The sequence below is a fragment of the Ciona robusta genome, chromosome 11, assembly GCF_009617815.1.
Source record: "Ciona robusta chromosome 11, ASM961781v2".
Taxonomy (NCBI): Eukaryota; Metazoa; Chordata; class Ascidiacea; order Phlebobranchia; family Cionidae; genus Ciona; species Ciona robusta.
The window spans coordinates 5,365,503-5,379,887 of NC_143245.1; the positions used below are offsets into that span (position 1 = coordinate 5,365,503).

Below are 14,385 nucleotides of genomic sequence, written 5' to 3' on the forward strand. Positions count from 1 at the left end.
CTCTTCAGAATTTTAATGTTTTACAAAGTTATATGCTTTATTATCTTTTATAATAATAATATTATTCCATCTTTTATAAAAACTGCTTTGTTAGAGATTTTGTCTGCACTTATAGCTATAGGCTGCACATCCATTTTTTACCATCTCCAACAAACACATATATATTTTATAAAATGTCTGATGAAAATTCTCCAACCTCTGCTCAACCAGTCGATGTTTCAAAACTACAAGATGGGGGTGTCACTAAGGTGTGTCACATTTTAATTAAAAAAAATTTCCTGCTTGTATATGAAATATAGTTATTGTTATAGATTGGATGGAATGGCTGGATAATAGACCTTTCCCTAAAAAAATGTTTTTTCCATAAATTCACACAATTTTTCTAATTTTTGAAAAATCCGTACGAAATTCTGCCAAATGATTATTTAAACCATATTAAATCGAAATTCGCATAAAAAAGATGCAGTGATCACTAATGAGTTGTGCAAGTTATCTGCAAACAAAAAAAAGAAAAAAATCCCCCCCTCCAAAAAACATAATCACCCACAAAGTAGCATACATGGTAACTCGTAAGCTGACACGAAGTGTATGAAACAAAACACCTGTGTTATAACAACTGTTGTTTCCGTGACTCGCAAAGATAAAGTAAGTTACATTCATTTATTACATTCTATTCTCATTATTAGATTGTACTGAAAGAGGGCGTTGGTGAAAATCAGCCAACCAATGGAAGCAAAGTAACGGTTCACTACACAGGGAAGTTACTTGACGGAACAGTGTTCGATTCATCGCATAATCATGGGCAGAAATTTACTTTCAATCTTGGAAAAGGTAAATTTTGTTGAAAATGTTAGTTGGTGTCATAGACTGGTCTTTGCTGTTTTTGTTCTCTGTTTTCGTCCCCGCTTTATTTGTACATTTATTCGCCATTTTGCGCAAGAAGAGTTTTAGCATCGGTGGTGTTGTGGACACGCCTCCGGGCACACCCCCGACAAGGGCGCACTTGCATGCCGTAGCCACGTGATCTGCGCAATGTGCCGCAATCAGCGTGGTTCGCACTTGCATGCCTTAGTCACGTGATTTGCCCTGCGCAATGTGCCGCAGTCAGCGTGATTCATTATTAATTGTGTAGCTATGTAGTTATTTTGTGTAGCTATGTAGTTATTTGTGTCGCTATGTCGCAATTAAGTGCCCTATATATACACGTGTGTGCTCGCCTTAGTTTTCATTCGCTATTCGAGCATTTCATTCGCTAGTCCAGCGTTTCACTTTACAATTTGGCGTCTCAATACAAACCCAAGAACACAACAGGTGGTAATATGCAAAAGTAAAATTTGTGTTCAAACTATTAAGATTTAACTAATTGTATCTAAATCTTGGAGCTTCTTTGTTATTAAACGGGTTGTTTCAGGGGGATATGGCGACGCAAACATTAAATATTTCCTATCTATTTTATTTAGTATAAAATATATATATCACATTCTGATTCATTCACTTGCACAGGTGAGGTTATTAAGGCATGGGATTGTGGAGTTGCTTCCATGAAACGTGGAGAAGTTTGTGAGTTGACATGCAAACCTGAGTATGCTTATGGTTCAAGTGGGAGCCCACCAAAAATTCCACCAAATTCAACGCTAATTTTTGAAGTTGAACTCTTTGACTGGGAGGTAAGAATTGACAATAAATTGGTAAAACTAAAATCTTGGAAATTGAAAATTAACTCTCAAAGGTGTCCCATCTTCCCACAAAGTACTTTATATATATATCATTTTTTTCCAGGGTGAAGATCTCACAAGCGATAAAGGAGTAATCCGTGAAGTATTAAAAACTGGTGACGAGGATTATATGACCCCTAATGATGGCGCTCTGGTGGAGGTTTTAATATTAGGAAAATATAACGATACAGTGTTTGACAACAGAACTGCCAAGTATAATGTTGGGGAGGGTAAGAAAAACTAGAAAAATTAGAAAAAAAAGTGTTTTCGGGTATTTAGGATATGGATTTGTTTTTGTTAGTGTAAGTGACTTCAATTTTTAGCACAATTTGAGAACTTTTTAAATCACTTCTTACACGAGAGACAGCTGATTTAAATGAGTTCAATTCAAGAGATAATGTTTCACTGACTCCTATTTCTTTGCAAAAGTTGGCATCGTTTGCGTCTCTGTACAACCTGAAATTAAGTCTTACACTTTAAAACCAATTTTTTATAAAACTTGTTAGTTGTGAGCCATTGTTTTGTTATAAAGTTTAAAATAATGTTTTTTAATAAGGTTCTTTATCAAAAACACACTTAATTAAAAAACGCTTAAATTTTTATTTTTTTTAGGTGATGATTTGACCCCTCCTGCTGTTGACATTGCTGTTAAAAAAATGAAGAAAAACGAGCATTGCCGCATTACAGTTGCCCCGCAGTATGGGTTTGGGGCCAAGGGGTGCAGTGCGCTCTCCGTGCCCCCCTACGCGCACCTCGTGTACGAGCTGACATTGCTCAGTTTTGAGAAATCTAAAGAGGCTTGGGAATGTACAGATGATGAGAGATTGGAACAAAGTGAGATAGCGAAAGAAAAAGGAACAAGTTTCGTAAAAGTGAGTTAACATTTCTGCATAAATGGTCAGTTCCAATACAATTACAACTCCAAAATATCCCACAATGTTTTAGTTTAAATACGAAAAATAATTCATAAAAAATTGAAACCTGGTTATGATATAAATATCCTGATCGTGTTTTAAACAATTAACAACGGTCTATGGGAAGTCGTGGGGATATGGTTTTATAATTCTTTAAATCAGCGGTTCCCAACCTGTGGGTCGCAACCCCAACTGGGGTCGCCTGACAATTTGCCTGGGGTCACCTTAGGCCTTCTGAGAAGCTTAGAATTTCATTAGTTTAGAAATTTAGAAAGTTAAATCCTAACAATGGGCAGCTCACCACAGAGCGCATCGCGATTTTACTAGAGTACTAGACAAACCAGAACACTCTGGGCCTCATTACAGGATTTTCGTTTAATAATGGCAAATATGCTCGGAAAGCAAGATTTTAACGGCAGTTTAGCGGCCATGAAAAATTACAGGATTTACTCGTTTGATTTCAGGTAATTCATTACGTCACAAAAGCCTTTACCATGAAAATAAAAATTTAATTGCTGATTGCTGAAATGAATTTAAGCAAAAGTTGGACTTGAGGTCGCGACTTTATTGCATTCCCGGCATCAACCATAGGTAGCCTACGATACCTAGCCTAGCCTACATAATTTTCAAAAGCGACCCAACTGATTTTATCCTTGGGGTCACCGCAACTTGGCAAATGTTATAAAAGGGTCACGGCACCAAAAAGGTTGGGAACCGCTGCTTTAAATGTTGTTTGTGTACTACCAAATTGGATAAAAAAATAGAATGAAAAGGTGTCCCATCTAAGATCTTTCCCCACCTTACTATATTGTACTCTGGGGGAAGATGGGACACCTTTAGCACCTGATATTCAAATATCCTGATCAAGTTTTAAACAATAAACAACGGAAGTCGTGAGGATATGGTTTTATATTTCTTGGATTGTTCCTTGCTTACTACCAAATGGAACGATAAAATAAAATGAAAAGGTGTCCCATCTTTCCCCACCCTACTATATATATATAATATGTCAATTTTTTCCTATAGCAACAAAACTACAAACGAGCGATTACTCAATACAAAAAGATTTCTACGCTCCTCGAGCATCATGATGCAAAGGAAGATGGATCAGAGGAGGACAAGGAGCTCATTGGAAGATGGAAGAAGATGAAATTGGCTGGGTATCTCAACATCGCTTTGTGTCAGAACAAAGAAAAATTACATCTCGACGCGATACATAGTTGTGAAGAGGTGGAAAAGTGCCGTTTTTGTTTTCCAAAATTTCGATTTTTTTCCTATTTTATTTTAATATTGAAGTGGGTAAAATAAATGTAGAACAAAGGTACAATCTGTTTTTCTGGTGAATTTTTAGGTATAAATATGCTTTGCATAACTTAACCATTTTGAAAATTGCTTAGTTAGTACTATATGGTTGTCACTTGTCAGTACTATACATCTACATACCTTGTGAATTGATACAGTATAGCTAATAAGCTTACATTAATGGTCCCAAAAAAACAACAAATTTTAGACGAAAATCTTAATGTTAAAGTATTTACTTTTGTTTTAACTTTTAGGCAATAAAATTGGACGTCAATAACGAGAAAGCGTATTATCGAATGGGCGAAGCTATGTACGGACAACATGACTATAATGACGCTAAAGCAAAGTTTGCAAAGGTAAGTTTTGTTATTTTGTTAAGACTATTCACTGGCCTTCTAATTTCTATTGTACTGTGGCTATGTAGGCGCCTAACATGGGGTGGCAGAGTGGACAGGCACCCCTGGATATTTTACATTGCATTAATCAGTAAACATTACCACCAACAAGATAGGTTTGTTTTATTTTGTATGTCTAACTATCCCTGCCTCCCTTGTGCTATAATAAGTTGGGGGCCTATACTGTGTGTGTATGTTAGTTTTTAAATTCATTTAAATATGGAAACTTGACATGACTTGTACAATGCATACAAAACTACAGTACAATTGGCCGTATTTTTTTACTATATATTTCTACTTCGTTGGGCAGTATTTTTCTGCGATTTTAATTTATCTGATTTTTAAAACCTTTTTTAAAGATTTTTAAACCTATGATTTGCAAGTATGATCCTATGGCCCTTTTAGTTTCATATTAACGGAAAATGCGAAAAAAACATTGGATTCAATGCTTGATAATAAATAATGGTACCATTGATGGCGTATGTGTCCTTTGGCAAAAACTGAACTGAAATTTCTCCAATCCTGATTTTGCTTGTGGGTTGTAGCACCTGGGTGTTGGGGTAATGGGCCAACTCCAGCCTAAATTCAAAGTCCCATGACATGCCACACTGTAGAACCTCACTCATATAAAATTTAAAATATTTTGTTAAATTGCAAATTTACAATATCATGTTTCTTTCAGGTGCTTGAAATTAACCCAAACAACAAGTTAGCAAAGCAATTTATCCAACGATGTGACATCGAAATTAAAAAAATCAAACAAAAGGAAATGAAAACTTTTCGTGGGATGTTCGATAAGTTTGCCCAAGAAGATGAGGTATATGATAGATTCAGCAAATATTTTAATATGTCACCAGTGCGGTAGCACAAAATTTAAAAAATTTAAAACATTTTATCTCAGAAACTTGAAATTCAGCGCAAAGTTGAACTTCAGAAAGAAAAAGCTCGAGCAAAAGCTGCAAAAAAATCGGCAAACGCGGCCGAAAAAACTGAAACTAATGGAGACAATCATGATGGATCTGGGGATGTCCCTGTTGCGGAACCAGAAGCTGCTACTGCATAATTTTCAATCATAATTTGCAAATCTCGTAAAATTTGTAAAAACCTGTGCATCTTGTCGTTGTTCAAAACTGTTGCTGTGAAATATACGTCCAATTTTTTTTAAGTGATAAGTTTGTATTTTTTTTAGATAGGCATGACCCAAAAATGTGTCCTGGTACACTTAGTTACTTAACGATTTGGAATATCCTAATTTATTATGTATGTCTGCACATTACGCTTGCATAGAACAGTAGATTAGACAGAAGTGTAGCTATATTAATGTAATTAAAGCAAGTTTTTCTTGCGGACATACTTTGAGACCAGAATTGGTCTTTGCAGTTACATCTCAGTTCACAAAGAGGTATTTGATTTGGTTAGGCCAACTGTAGTTTATAAAACTTTTTTTTAAATATTTTTTGTTATTCACAGTTAATTTATGCTTAATATTTTAGTCTAACTTAAATTGGTTGAGAAACACTGTTTTACAGAAAAAGTAATTTGTTTATCTGTTGGTGCATTTGTGGAAAGTGTAAAGTCAGACCTGCTTTTAGTAAGTGCAGATTATTCTGTATTCAGTATACTAATATACAGTTCATTTTGATACATGGAAACATTCATAGTAACCATATTTATTCAGAAAAGGTAAAATTTGGTGGTTTATAACAGTGAGATCGTATGGGCAGCAAAAGAATGTAGAAATAACTTCTTTTTTTTCTTACTTAACAAACAGTTATTAAACATATATGAACCTAAATTTTGTGACTTAATATTTTTAGTTTATTTCATAGAATTTTTGTACTGTACCTCAAGATTGAGCACAAAAATATAAAACAGGTAATGTAATGTAATTTTTAAACAATCAATTTACTAAAATGGGAGTGGGCAGGTAATGGTTACAAAGTGCAAAAGAAGTGCCTTATGGATGTGTTGAGCAGTGATGTTCATTTCTGAAAAAAATGTAAGTATTATTATTTTATTTAGTAGGCAATGACATTGGTAAAAGATAGATTAGAGATATATATAATACTAAACTTTTCTGTAGCTTTTTAACTAAATATTTTAAACGGTTAAGAATAAAAAAAAATTAAAAAAAAAAGATTTTTCTGATCTTTGTAAACGTCTGTTAATTAGATATTAAAAAAAAAACTAAAAGTGTGATTTCCATTAAAAATTAAGACTGTAAGTATTCATTTTGCGGTAAATCATAACATTAGAGCTCCAAACTTGTTGGTAAAAGTTAGTATTGTCCTAGTTGGTACCCACTTTCTTTTTCTTTTTTTTTCCTTTTTTCTTTTTCTTCTTTAAACCAGAAGCAAGTTTAACAATTGCAGAAAAAGTATCTTTTTGTATTTCAGTTGTAGTTTTCATTTTTAACCCTGGCAAGTTACCTAGGAATAAAAAAATCAGCACCATTAGTTCAATAATAATAGATTGGTTGTTTAAAAAACAGTTAAATGTTACTCCTCACTTTACTTTTGCATGGCTGGGAACGACAAAAACACAAGTGTTATGCTGCATACACCTCCTATGAGTGGCTGATAGTTTGGAAAACCCATTAGTGACCACTGAGTTGAAGCAATTGCCGTTAAGTGTCTTGCCCAAGGACACATATGCCCACAATGGTACCAGTGAAGAGCCTTGAACCCATTACCTTTGGGCTGAGTTATACAGCAATGTCTGTTGCCTTGGCTCAGTGGTTAGGCAGTCCTATTGTAACAAAACGATACCAAGTTTGATGCTGCTACAATTGTGTATGTATCTTTGGGTAAAACTTTGTTCATTGCTTCAGCCCTGTGATCACTGATGGGTTGTCCACATTTTCAGCCATACAGAACAAAAAACAAACCCACCAAAAACCAATCACCAATACAGTTACATACGTAGTAACTCGTGAGCAGACATGACATGTATAAAACAGAAAACTGGTAATTTAACTTGTGTCGGTACCCCAGAACATGAGAGGAAATAGGTGTAGCGACCACGTTCATTTTCTTCCAATTAAATGTAAATACGTTTTTAACTGTAATCATATTTTACAAACTTTTGTTTTGACCCCATTTCTTGTCATCTCTTTAAAAAATTTTTAAATCTTTGCCACCGTTATTGCAGAGCCAAATAAAGTTATTATTATTATAATGTGGCCACTAGTGAGCAGATATGACATGTATAAAACAGAAAACATGATTATAATGACTGCCAGGACGCCGCCATGTGAGAAAAAAACAAATAACAAAAAACAAGTTTCATTCATTAACCTTCTTTTCTTCTCTCCAGGGCTGCCAACAATTCTTGAGCCGATAAATTCCCAATTGCATTATCATCAATGTCAAGCTCACATAAGCAGTGAGAGTACATGATTAATCTGCAAAAACAGGAAATTTTCATACATTTTTACAATATGAATACAGTAATACAAAATCAGACCATGAGTTTCTGCTTTCAAGGCTCGTCACTGCTACCATTGTGGGCGCATGTGACCTTAGGAAGGAAACCCCCTAGCATTACTCCAAACCCAGTGTTCACTAATGGGTTGTCTTAATTGTCAGGAAAAATAAACAGGTACCCTATTTTATACACCTCATGCCCGAATTCCAAACTTATAACTTTAACAATTTTTTTTTATGTTTTAGGATTTTCTAAATATACAGGAGGTGGGGGAAGACGGGACACCTTTTAACTCTATTTTCCCGTCCCATTTTGTAGTAAACAAAGAACATTCAAAGAATTATAAAACTATATCCTTACAACTCCAATAGAACGTTGTCAATTGTTTAAAACACGATCAGAATATTTAGATATTAAGTGCTAAAGGTGTCCCATCTTCTCCTACCCTACTATATAACTAACACAAAGCATTACTGATAATTTATGATTTTCTAAATATATAACCAACAAAATGCATTACATCATATTGAATATAAATGGAGGCGAACTTTACCTTGCAATGACACCAACACAAGCGAAGAGCAAATCATCCCTCCCATCGCACCATCCATCTATCCCATTATCCGCAAGATGAAGTTTGTAGATGAAGGGACCAACTACTGGAGGATCTGGCTCTTTCTTCTTTTTCTTACCTAAAAAAAAAAACTGGTTGTGTATCAGAAAACACAGGTGTAATAAGTGTACAGCTTGTGTCCTTACGCAGTTCTCTTCCAATTCGAACTTTAATGTGCTTAATTAAAGATTTTTTACTTAATTTTTATATTGTATTGTCTGTAGGGTGTAACGGTCCGGGCTTTTATCCAAAACATTCTTTCTTTCTTTTTTATCAATAAGCGTGTTTTAACAACTGTTGTTTTACCGTTACTACTCTCTTTCCTTTTATAAACTCCCCGTTCTTCGCTATCGTGACCGAAGAGACGAAATAAATTTCATTCATTCATAGCGACTGTTGTTACCTCGCTACTCGCAGATAAAGAAGTTTTTTGCTGTTTAAATGTTTTTTTTTACATGGCAACTAGTTATAATTCATACACTACGATTTTGTACATTAACTAGTTGTGTGTTGCATACGTGTATGTCACAGATAGACTGTGTTGTCGATGGAGTCCGAAATGAAGCGGTACCAAAGAGAGAGGTCACAAAGAGAGAAAGACTCAAATGGGCTTTCCGGATGTTGGGGTAATGGGCCAAATCTGGCCTAAATTCCGGGTCCTTGACCAAATCTGGCCTAAATTCCGGGTCCTTGACCAGGACCTCACCCATAAAGAATACAATAAAATAGTTGCATACCGAAATTATAATTAAAATCAAAATATCTTAACCTTTTTTCTTTTTCTTCTTCTTAGGTTTCTCAGCACCATCAGATTTTTCCGCTCCGTCACCACCGGAGGCGCCACTTGCTTCAGTTCCCATTTGTGACGTCATGTTCTTGTCGGTTGCTGAAATAATTTTACGAAAAACTTGTTTTATCCTGCTAGCTAGTTTTCAAGACAATTATAAATGTCAAGATACTGTCTTTTTTTTAAAGTAAAACCATTTCCAAGTAAGTGAATCCTAATTAGAAAGTTTAACTTGATAGCAATAATAACTAAACATAAATCATAAATGGCTTGTTTGTCTGCTATGTGTAGCGACCACGCTTATTTCGTCCAATTAAATGTAAATATGTTTTTAACTGTAAGCATGTTTAAACACAATATTTGTTATCGAAGAGACAAATAAAGTTATTATTATTACTTCCTGGACTAAAAAAATTATCTATACCTTAAAAAAAAAAAGCGCGGGGCCACTTAGATACAATAGGAACTAAACCAATGGAAATTTAACAAATATAAAACCCAAACAACCACCTTGCAGTGCTCCTTCTGCCATCATCAATGCTTTTAATCTTTCCTCTTCTATCCTCCGTGCGTTATCATCTTCCGCTGCCACGGCGATGGCTCTCGTCATGTCTATGACTCCCTGACACTCGAGCCGGTTGCCGTCGAGAAAAAACTCTCGGATCGTGGAGTGGAACGCAACCTCACCGAGAGGAAGTCCACTTCTGTACGTCAGAGCACAGTAGCACAAACTTAAACTCACGATTGTCTGTAAACAAGGAATAATGAATTAAAGTGACTTATTTATCTTATGTGGTAACGAATTTTGGTGCCATGCCACGCGAAGCTAACTAAGTTACATTCACTCATTCATTCCAAAAGCTTATGTGTACATGCGGCAATAACTTGCATCATTCATGAATACAAAACATGTACGGCATTGGTTTTATTCACTCACTCATTCTGGAAGATTTTTTCACCTTATTATTCTTACACTCACCTGCAAAGTTATATATGTGGTAACTTGTAAGCAGACACTAGGTCTATGACATATTCCAACAAATTTTAATGCGATGTTACTACACTCATTCATTCTAAAAATTTCTTTCACCTTATTATTTTTACACCCCCCGCATAACTTGACGCAGCCTTCGTCCCCAAACTCATTGTAATCAAGATTGACCTCCGTGAGACTACTGAACCGGAACGACCTTGCTAATCGCTCAACCGAATAATACAACAGCGAACAATCCATCAATTCGATTCCCGTAATAGGGTAAATCCCCTTCTCTATCAACAAAGCCTAAGAAAAAAAGATTGAAAACTATTTAGTAAGTCTCATGATTTAATTTGAATTGTGTTTTTTATTAATGATTTTTAAGTTAAAAAATAAGCCTTTGAAGCATCAATACTAGTTTTAACTGTTTTATATTAAAAATCAATCGAATACAACATTAAATACATACCAGTACGGAAATCTGCATGTGTCCTTTGGAGAGACACTTAACGGACATTGCTCCAACCCAGTGGGCAGTGATTGCTAAAGAGTTGCTGGGGTAATGGGCCAATCCTGACCTAAATCCCATGACCCATGGTGGCCACGCTGCGGGACCTCACCCATATAGAATAGAAAGGGTTGCAGCAATTAGGATGTCAACCTAATGTGCCAACTCTGGGATAAACTAAATCTTAGGTCCCATGCAATATGAATAAATGAATGACATTTATTTCGTCTCTTCGGTCACAATAACGAAGAACAAAAGGACATTCATTCAATGCCACGCTTTTGGACCTCACACACAATAAAGGACCAAGATATAAAGTTTTAAAATCAATCTAGTGCTCACCAGATTAGCAACAGTTTGATGCTCAAGTTCAAAATTCCAAGCCGCCAATTCATAAACGTAGATAAAGTGAGATTTCCGAATGGCGTTAATAACGGGGTCCAACTTAATTTTGGGGGCTGGGGGTTCCCCTGTGTCGTTGTCATCTTCTGCTTCAATTATAAACTGAAAAGTTTCAAAAATTAATTTGTCTGTTTTAAAAAAAATAAAAATTGATTTGTCGTTCAATGTATCCTTACATTTTTGAATGAATGTCCAATATTTTGCATTGTTTTTTTTAATTAAAAAAATATTAAAAAAATATTATCATATGCAGACAACAAAACAGTAATGTAATAAATTTAAGCTTATGTATATGCATGCTACTATTACTAAATGACCTTAAAAACTAAGCCAATTTTTATTTCTGGCGCATGAGTGTGTGCTATAGGATTTCACTCATAGACATTAGAAAACAAAAGTTTTATGTTTCCAGCTCCAGTTATGAAATACTGTTAACTCTTATTACAGCATTTCTGCTTTTTGTTTAATAAGTCCTATTTTTACAGGTTTTAAAGGGAGACATAAATTAGATGCAGAATGGAAGAAAATGAAATGAAATGGTTGGAAGGGTGAAGAGAAATGAACTAATAATGTGAGTCCAAAATCAATGCTATAAATTATCTGTGCACACAAAATGTATGATGTAATGTGTTTGTTGTACATGACTACAGCTCAGAGGGCAAGTTATATGATTAAACACACTTGTCCATGGCTGTGGTAATGTGGTTAGCGCGCCTTCCTCTAACCCAGAGGTAATGAGCTCAAGTCTCAGCGTTGCTACCATCGCGGGCATATTTGTTGTTGGGCAAAACATCTAAGGCAATTCCTCCAAACCAGTGGTCATTTATGGGTTGTCCACATAGTGACTATTGTAGACATAGCAGACGTGTACTAATAAAAGGGGGCTAAGAGACCAGTATATAATCATGGAATAATATTCTATAATGAATTATTCTATTGTATTTTAGAATAATGAGTTATTATTATTTGAACCACTGTACCACGCAGCCTTAATTGGTGCAGCGTTCAGAGTTGTGGTCGTAATTAAGGCATCATAGCATGGCAACATAAAATAACTATAGCATAGCAACACTAAAAATAACACGCGACTCACCTTTCTCACGTAAAATCGTTCCTCAATGGCCTTTTTCATAATTGCCATCAGCCAAGGGCAGGGAATTGACGAAACTTTGGCACATTGTACTTCGTATACATTCACAAACTTTCGCTGGTGAATGTCGGCGTCTTGCTCCCATTTTATCTTTTTCGGTAACTTCGGGCCTTTCTTTTTCTTTCCCATATTTTAAGAATCAAACGCAAAATTAAATTAGGTTTTAAAAAACAAAATATCGTAGAAGGGGAACCACCTACGCCAGCTGAGTCGCCATAACAACAGAGAAATCTTAAATAGTTTAATCTGCGGGGACTGTTAAGTAATTAACGAGGATGAAAGCAGTTTAGTATACTCTGATAAAAGTATATCAAAAAGAAATGTTCAAATTGCTCGCAAAAATAACAACTTATCAAAAAAATCTTTATGAACTTTAAGTTCTCCGTATTGTTTGAACACGGCGGCCAGGTTCGCAAGCGTTTGAAGCTTTATTGAAATATAAACAAAAAGGTTTAAGTAAATTAACTTTCCGACGATATTGGCGACATTTACGTTGACTTTGTTAACATAATACTATAGGGTTGTGAAGACACAACCCTATAATAATACACTTGCTAGTCAGATGGCGAAATGGAAAGAGATGTATTTGCGTTTGCGGTCAGGTTGTTGGGTGGAACACGGGGTTTCCAGAAGTTAAAATGAGCGCAAGTCTGCCTCGCCTTTTCAATTATCGTAAACTACGTAAACTTATTTCTTGGTTGTTGTCTGAATTTTTGAGTAATGATGGGAAATGGTATTTGAAGAATTTTGCGCTTTCGTAAGTGTAATTATATAACCGATTTCGGTAACAATTAACGGGTACTAAAGCACTATGTTAACTTATCTAAACAAACTGCGCCAAACAAACACTTGAGAAATTCGAGCGCCAGACCTGTGACCAACGCCAGCAGTTCCCGTAAGTCAAAAGTACAAACCAACACCAACGCAGAGCATGGCACTAAATGTACATGACTGACGCCACGCCATAGGCTTACTCGTTAAACACTTTCTGGGAATTTTCGCCCATTTCTCTTCCTGTGTAACACAGTAGTTCCAGTCGTGTATTGGCTCAGTAACGAAATAGCTGTGGCAAGGGCCTTTCTCCTTCGATGCCTCCAATGCTTTTACAGCTTCAATATTCTGATAATAACAAAAGACAGATCACAAGTCGCGTATTTAGCAATTTCGATGGTAACGCTAGAAACCAGGCTTTGCTAAAGTTTCACATGTATAGAACTGTAGGGTAAGATAAAACACCTTTATCACAAAATAATATACCTGGATCGTGTTTTAAACAATTAACAACGGTCTATGGAAGTCGTGATGATGCGGTTTAGTAATTCTTTAAATGTTCTTTGTTTACTACCAAATGGAGCAAAAAAATATAATGAAAATGTGTCCGGTCTTCCACCACCCTTTTATATCTCTTTTCCTCTGCCCTATCAACTTTGGATACACACCGCGTCACCCTCAACACATATTAATCAGCTCGACGCGCTACTGAAGTTTAAATGCAAACATAATTCCTAAAGTTCAGAAAAAGTTCAACGGCATCGAGTTACCCATAGTCGTATTTACATAAACCAGATAGAAGATTCCACAAATCACATACATTAACTAATTACCGTTTCCTGTAACTTTATTGCCGGCAAAGAAAAACAATATGTAGTATATATGGTACTGGAAAAAATATGGCACTTTCTTGTTCTATTTTCTCGCCCCTTTTGGTAGTAAACCAAGAAAATTTTAAGAATTATGAAACCGTATCCTCACGACTCCTCTAAAGACCGTTGTTAATTGTTTAAAACACTGAGGATATTTTGGATATTATGTGCTAAAGGTGTTCCTTTACTATAAATACAATTTCTGCGTGGTTTCGACTTCATATATCAACGTCCCTGGAAAAATTCCAACATTTTCAGTTTCGAAAGCTCACGAGTATATTTCTAAACCACGTTTTAGGGTATACGTCTACGTCAAAAACGATGTAAATAATTCCCAAAATTTCCATTTTTCGTTCTGTTATGAAGGAAACGAAAAGCGAAATTAATTTTAATATAGTCAGTTCAAAACCACAGTCGTGGTAAGTTCGTCTGGAAGCGAAATGTTTACGACTGATAAAACTACACGTTGCTTTAGTTTGCTGTTAGCTTATAGGTCATTGAAAGAAAAATTTCAAGATTTTTGTGAAGCCTTAAACTCGCTGTAGTAGACGTGA

The 14,385-nt window shown here is 35.4% G+C and overlaps 2 protein-coding genes and 1 long non-coding RNA gene across 4 annotated transcripts; 1 reads left to right on the forward strand and 2 right to left on the reverse strand.

Annotated features, from left to right (window-relative positions):
• The first annotated feature begins 76 nt into the window (after positions 1-76).
• On the forward strand, positions 77-5,498 carry LOC149728678 (peptidyl-prolyl cis-trans isomerase FKBP4-like). The gene is made up of 9 exons (XM_089888409.1): positions 77-248; positions 687-831; positions 1,504-1,667; positions 1,780-1,945; positions 2,328-2,587; positions 3,656-3,859; positions 4,186-4,287; positions 5,009-5,143; positions 5,228-5,498. The coding sequence occupies exons 1-9, from the start codon at positions 174-176 to the stop codon at positions 5,387-5,389; spliced, it is 1,413 nt and encodes a 470-aa protein (XP_089744535.1). The 5' UTR covers positions 77-173; the 3' UTR covers positions 5,390-5,498.
• A 482-nt stretch (positions 5,499-5,980) lies between these two features.
• Positions 5,981-12,456, reverse strand: LOC149728679 (uncharacterized). Of its 2 annotated transcripts, XM_089888415.1 has the most exons (9): positions 12,132-12,455; positions 10,979-11,140; positions 10,243-10,434; positions 9,663-9,900; positions 9,135-9,251; positions 8,306-8,444; positions 7,623-7,729; positions 6,631-6,755; positions 5,981-6,314 (listed from the first exon to the last, which is right to left on the reverse strand). In XM_089888415.1, exons 1-9 carry the CDS (start codon positions 12,315-12,317, stop codon positions 6,309-6,311), a joined length of 1,272 nt encoding a protein of 423 aa, XP_089744541.1. In that variant the 5' UTR covers positions 12,318-12,455; the 3' UTR covers positions 5,981-6,308. The 2 variants fall into 2 exon arrangements, with proteins under 2 accessions (XP_089744541.1, XP_089744540.1); XM_089888414.1 differs by lacking the exon at positions 5,981-6,314 and having other exon boundaries at positions 6,616-6,755; positions 12,132-12,456.
• Positions 12,457-12,933: 477 nt separating this feature from the next.
• LOC149728680 (uncharacterized) lies at positions 12,934-14,369 on the reverse strand. Its single transcript, XR_016386083.1, has 2 exons — positions 13,446-14,369; positions 12,934-13,307 (listed from the first exon to the last, which is right to left on the reverse strand). It is a non-coding gene; the product is annotated as an uncharacterized LOC149728680 (long non-coding RNA).
• Between the last annotated feature and the right edge of the window lie 16 nt (positions 14,370-14,385).

Excerpts from the sequence above, each read along its gene's own strand:
- LOC149728679 (XM_089888414.1), bottom strand. The coding sequence starts at position 12,317 with ATGGGAAAGAAAAAGAAAGGCCCGAAGTTACCGAAAAAGATAAAATGG. Across the intron at positions 10,435-10,978 it reads ATCAAACTGTTGCTAATCTG|GCTTTGTTGATAGAGAAGGG; the intron begins GTGAGCACTAGA and ends TTTTTTTCTTAG. Across the intron at positions 9,901-10,242 it reads GGGGGTGTAAAAATAATAAG|ACAATCGTGAGTTTAAGTTT; the intron begins GTGAAAGAAATT and ends CCTTGTTTACAG.
- LOC149728678 (XM_089888409.1), top strand. The coding sequence starts at position 174 with ATGTCTGATGAAAATTCTCCAACCTCTGCTCAACCAGTCGATGTTTCA. Across the intron at positions 249-686 it reads AAGATGGGGGTGTCACTAAG|ATTGTACTGAAAGAGGGCGT; the intron begins GTGTGTCACATT and ends TCTCATTATTAG. Across the intron at positions 2,588-3,655 it reads AAGGAACAAGTTTCGTAAAA|CAACAAAACTACAAACGAGC; the intron begins GTGAGTTAACAT and ends TTTTTCCTATAG.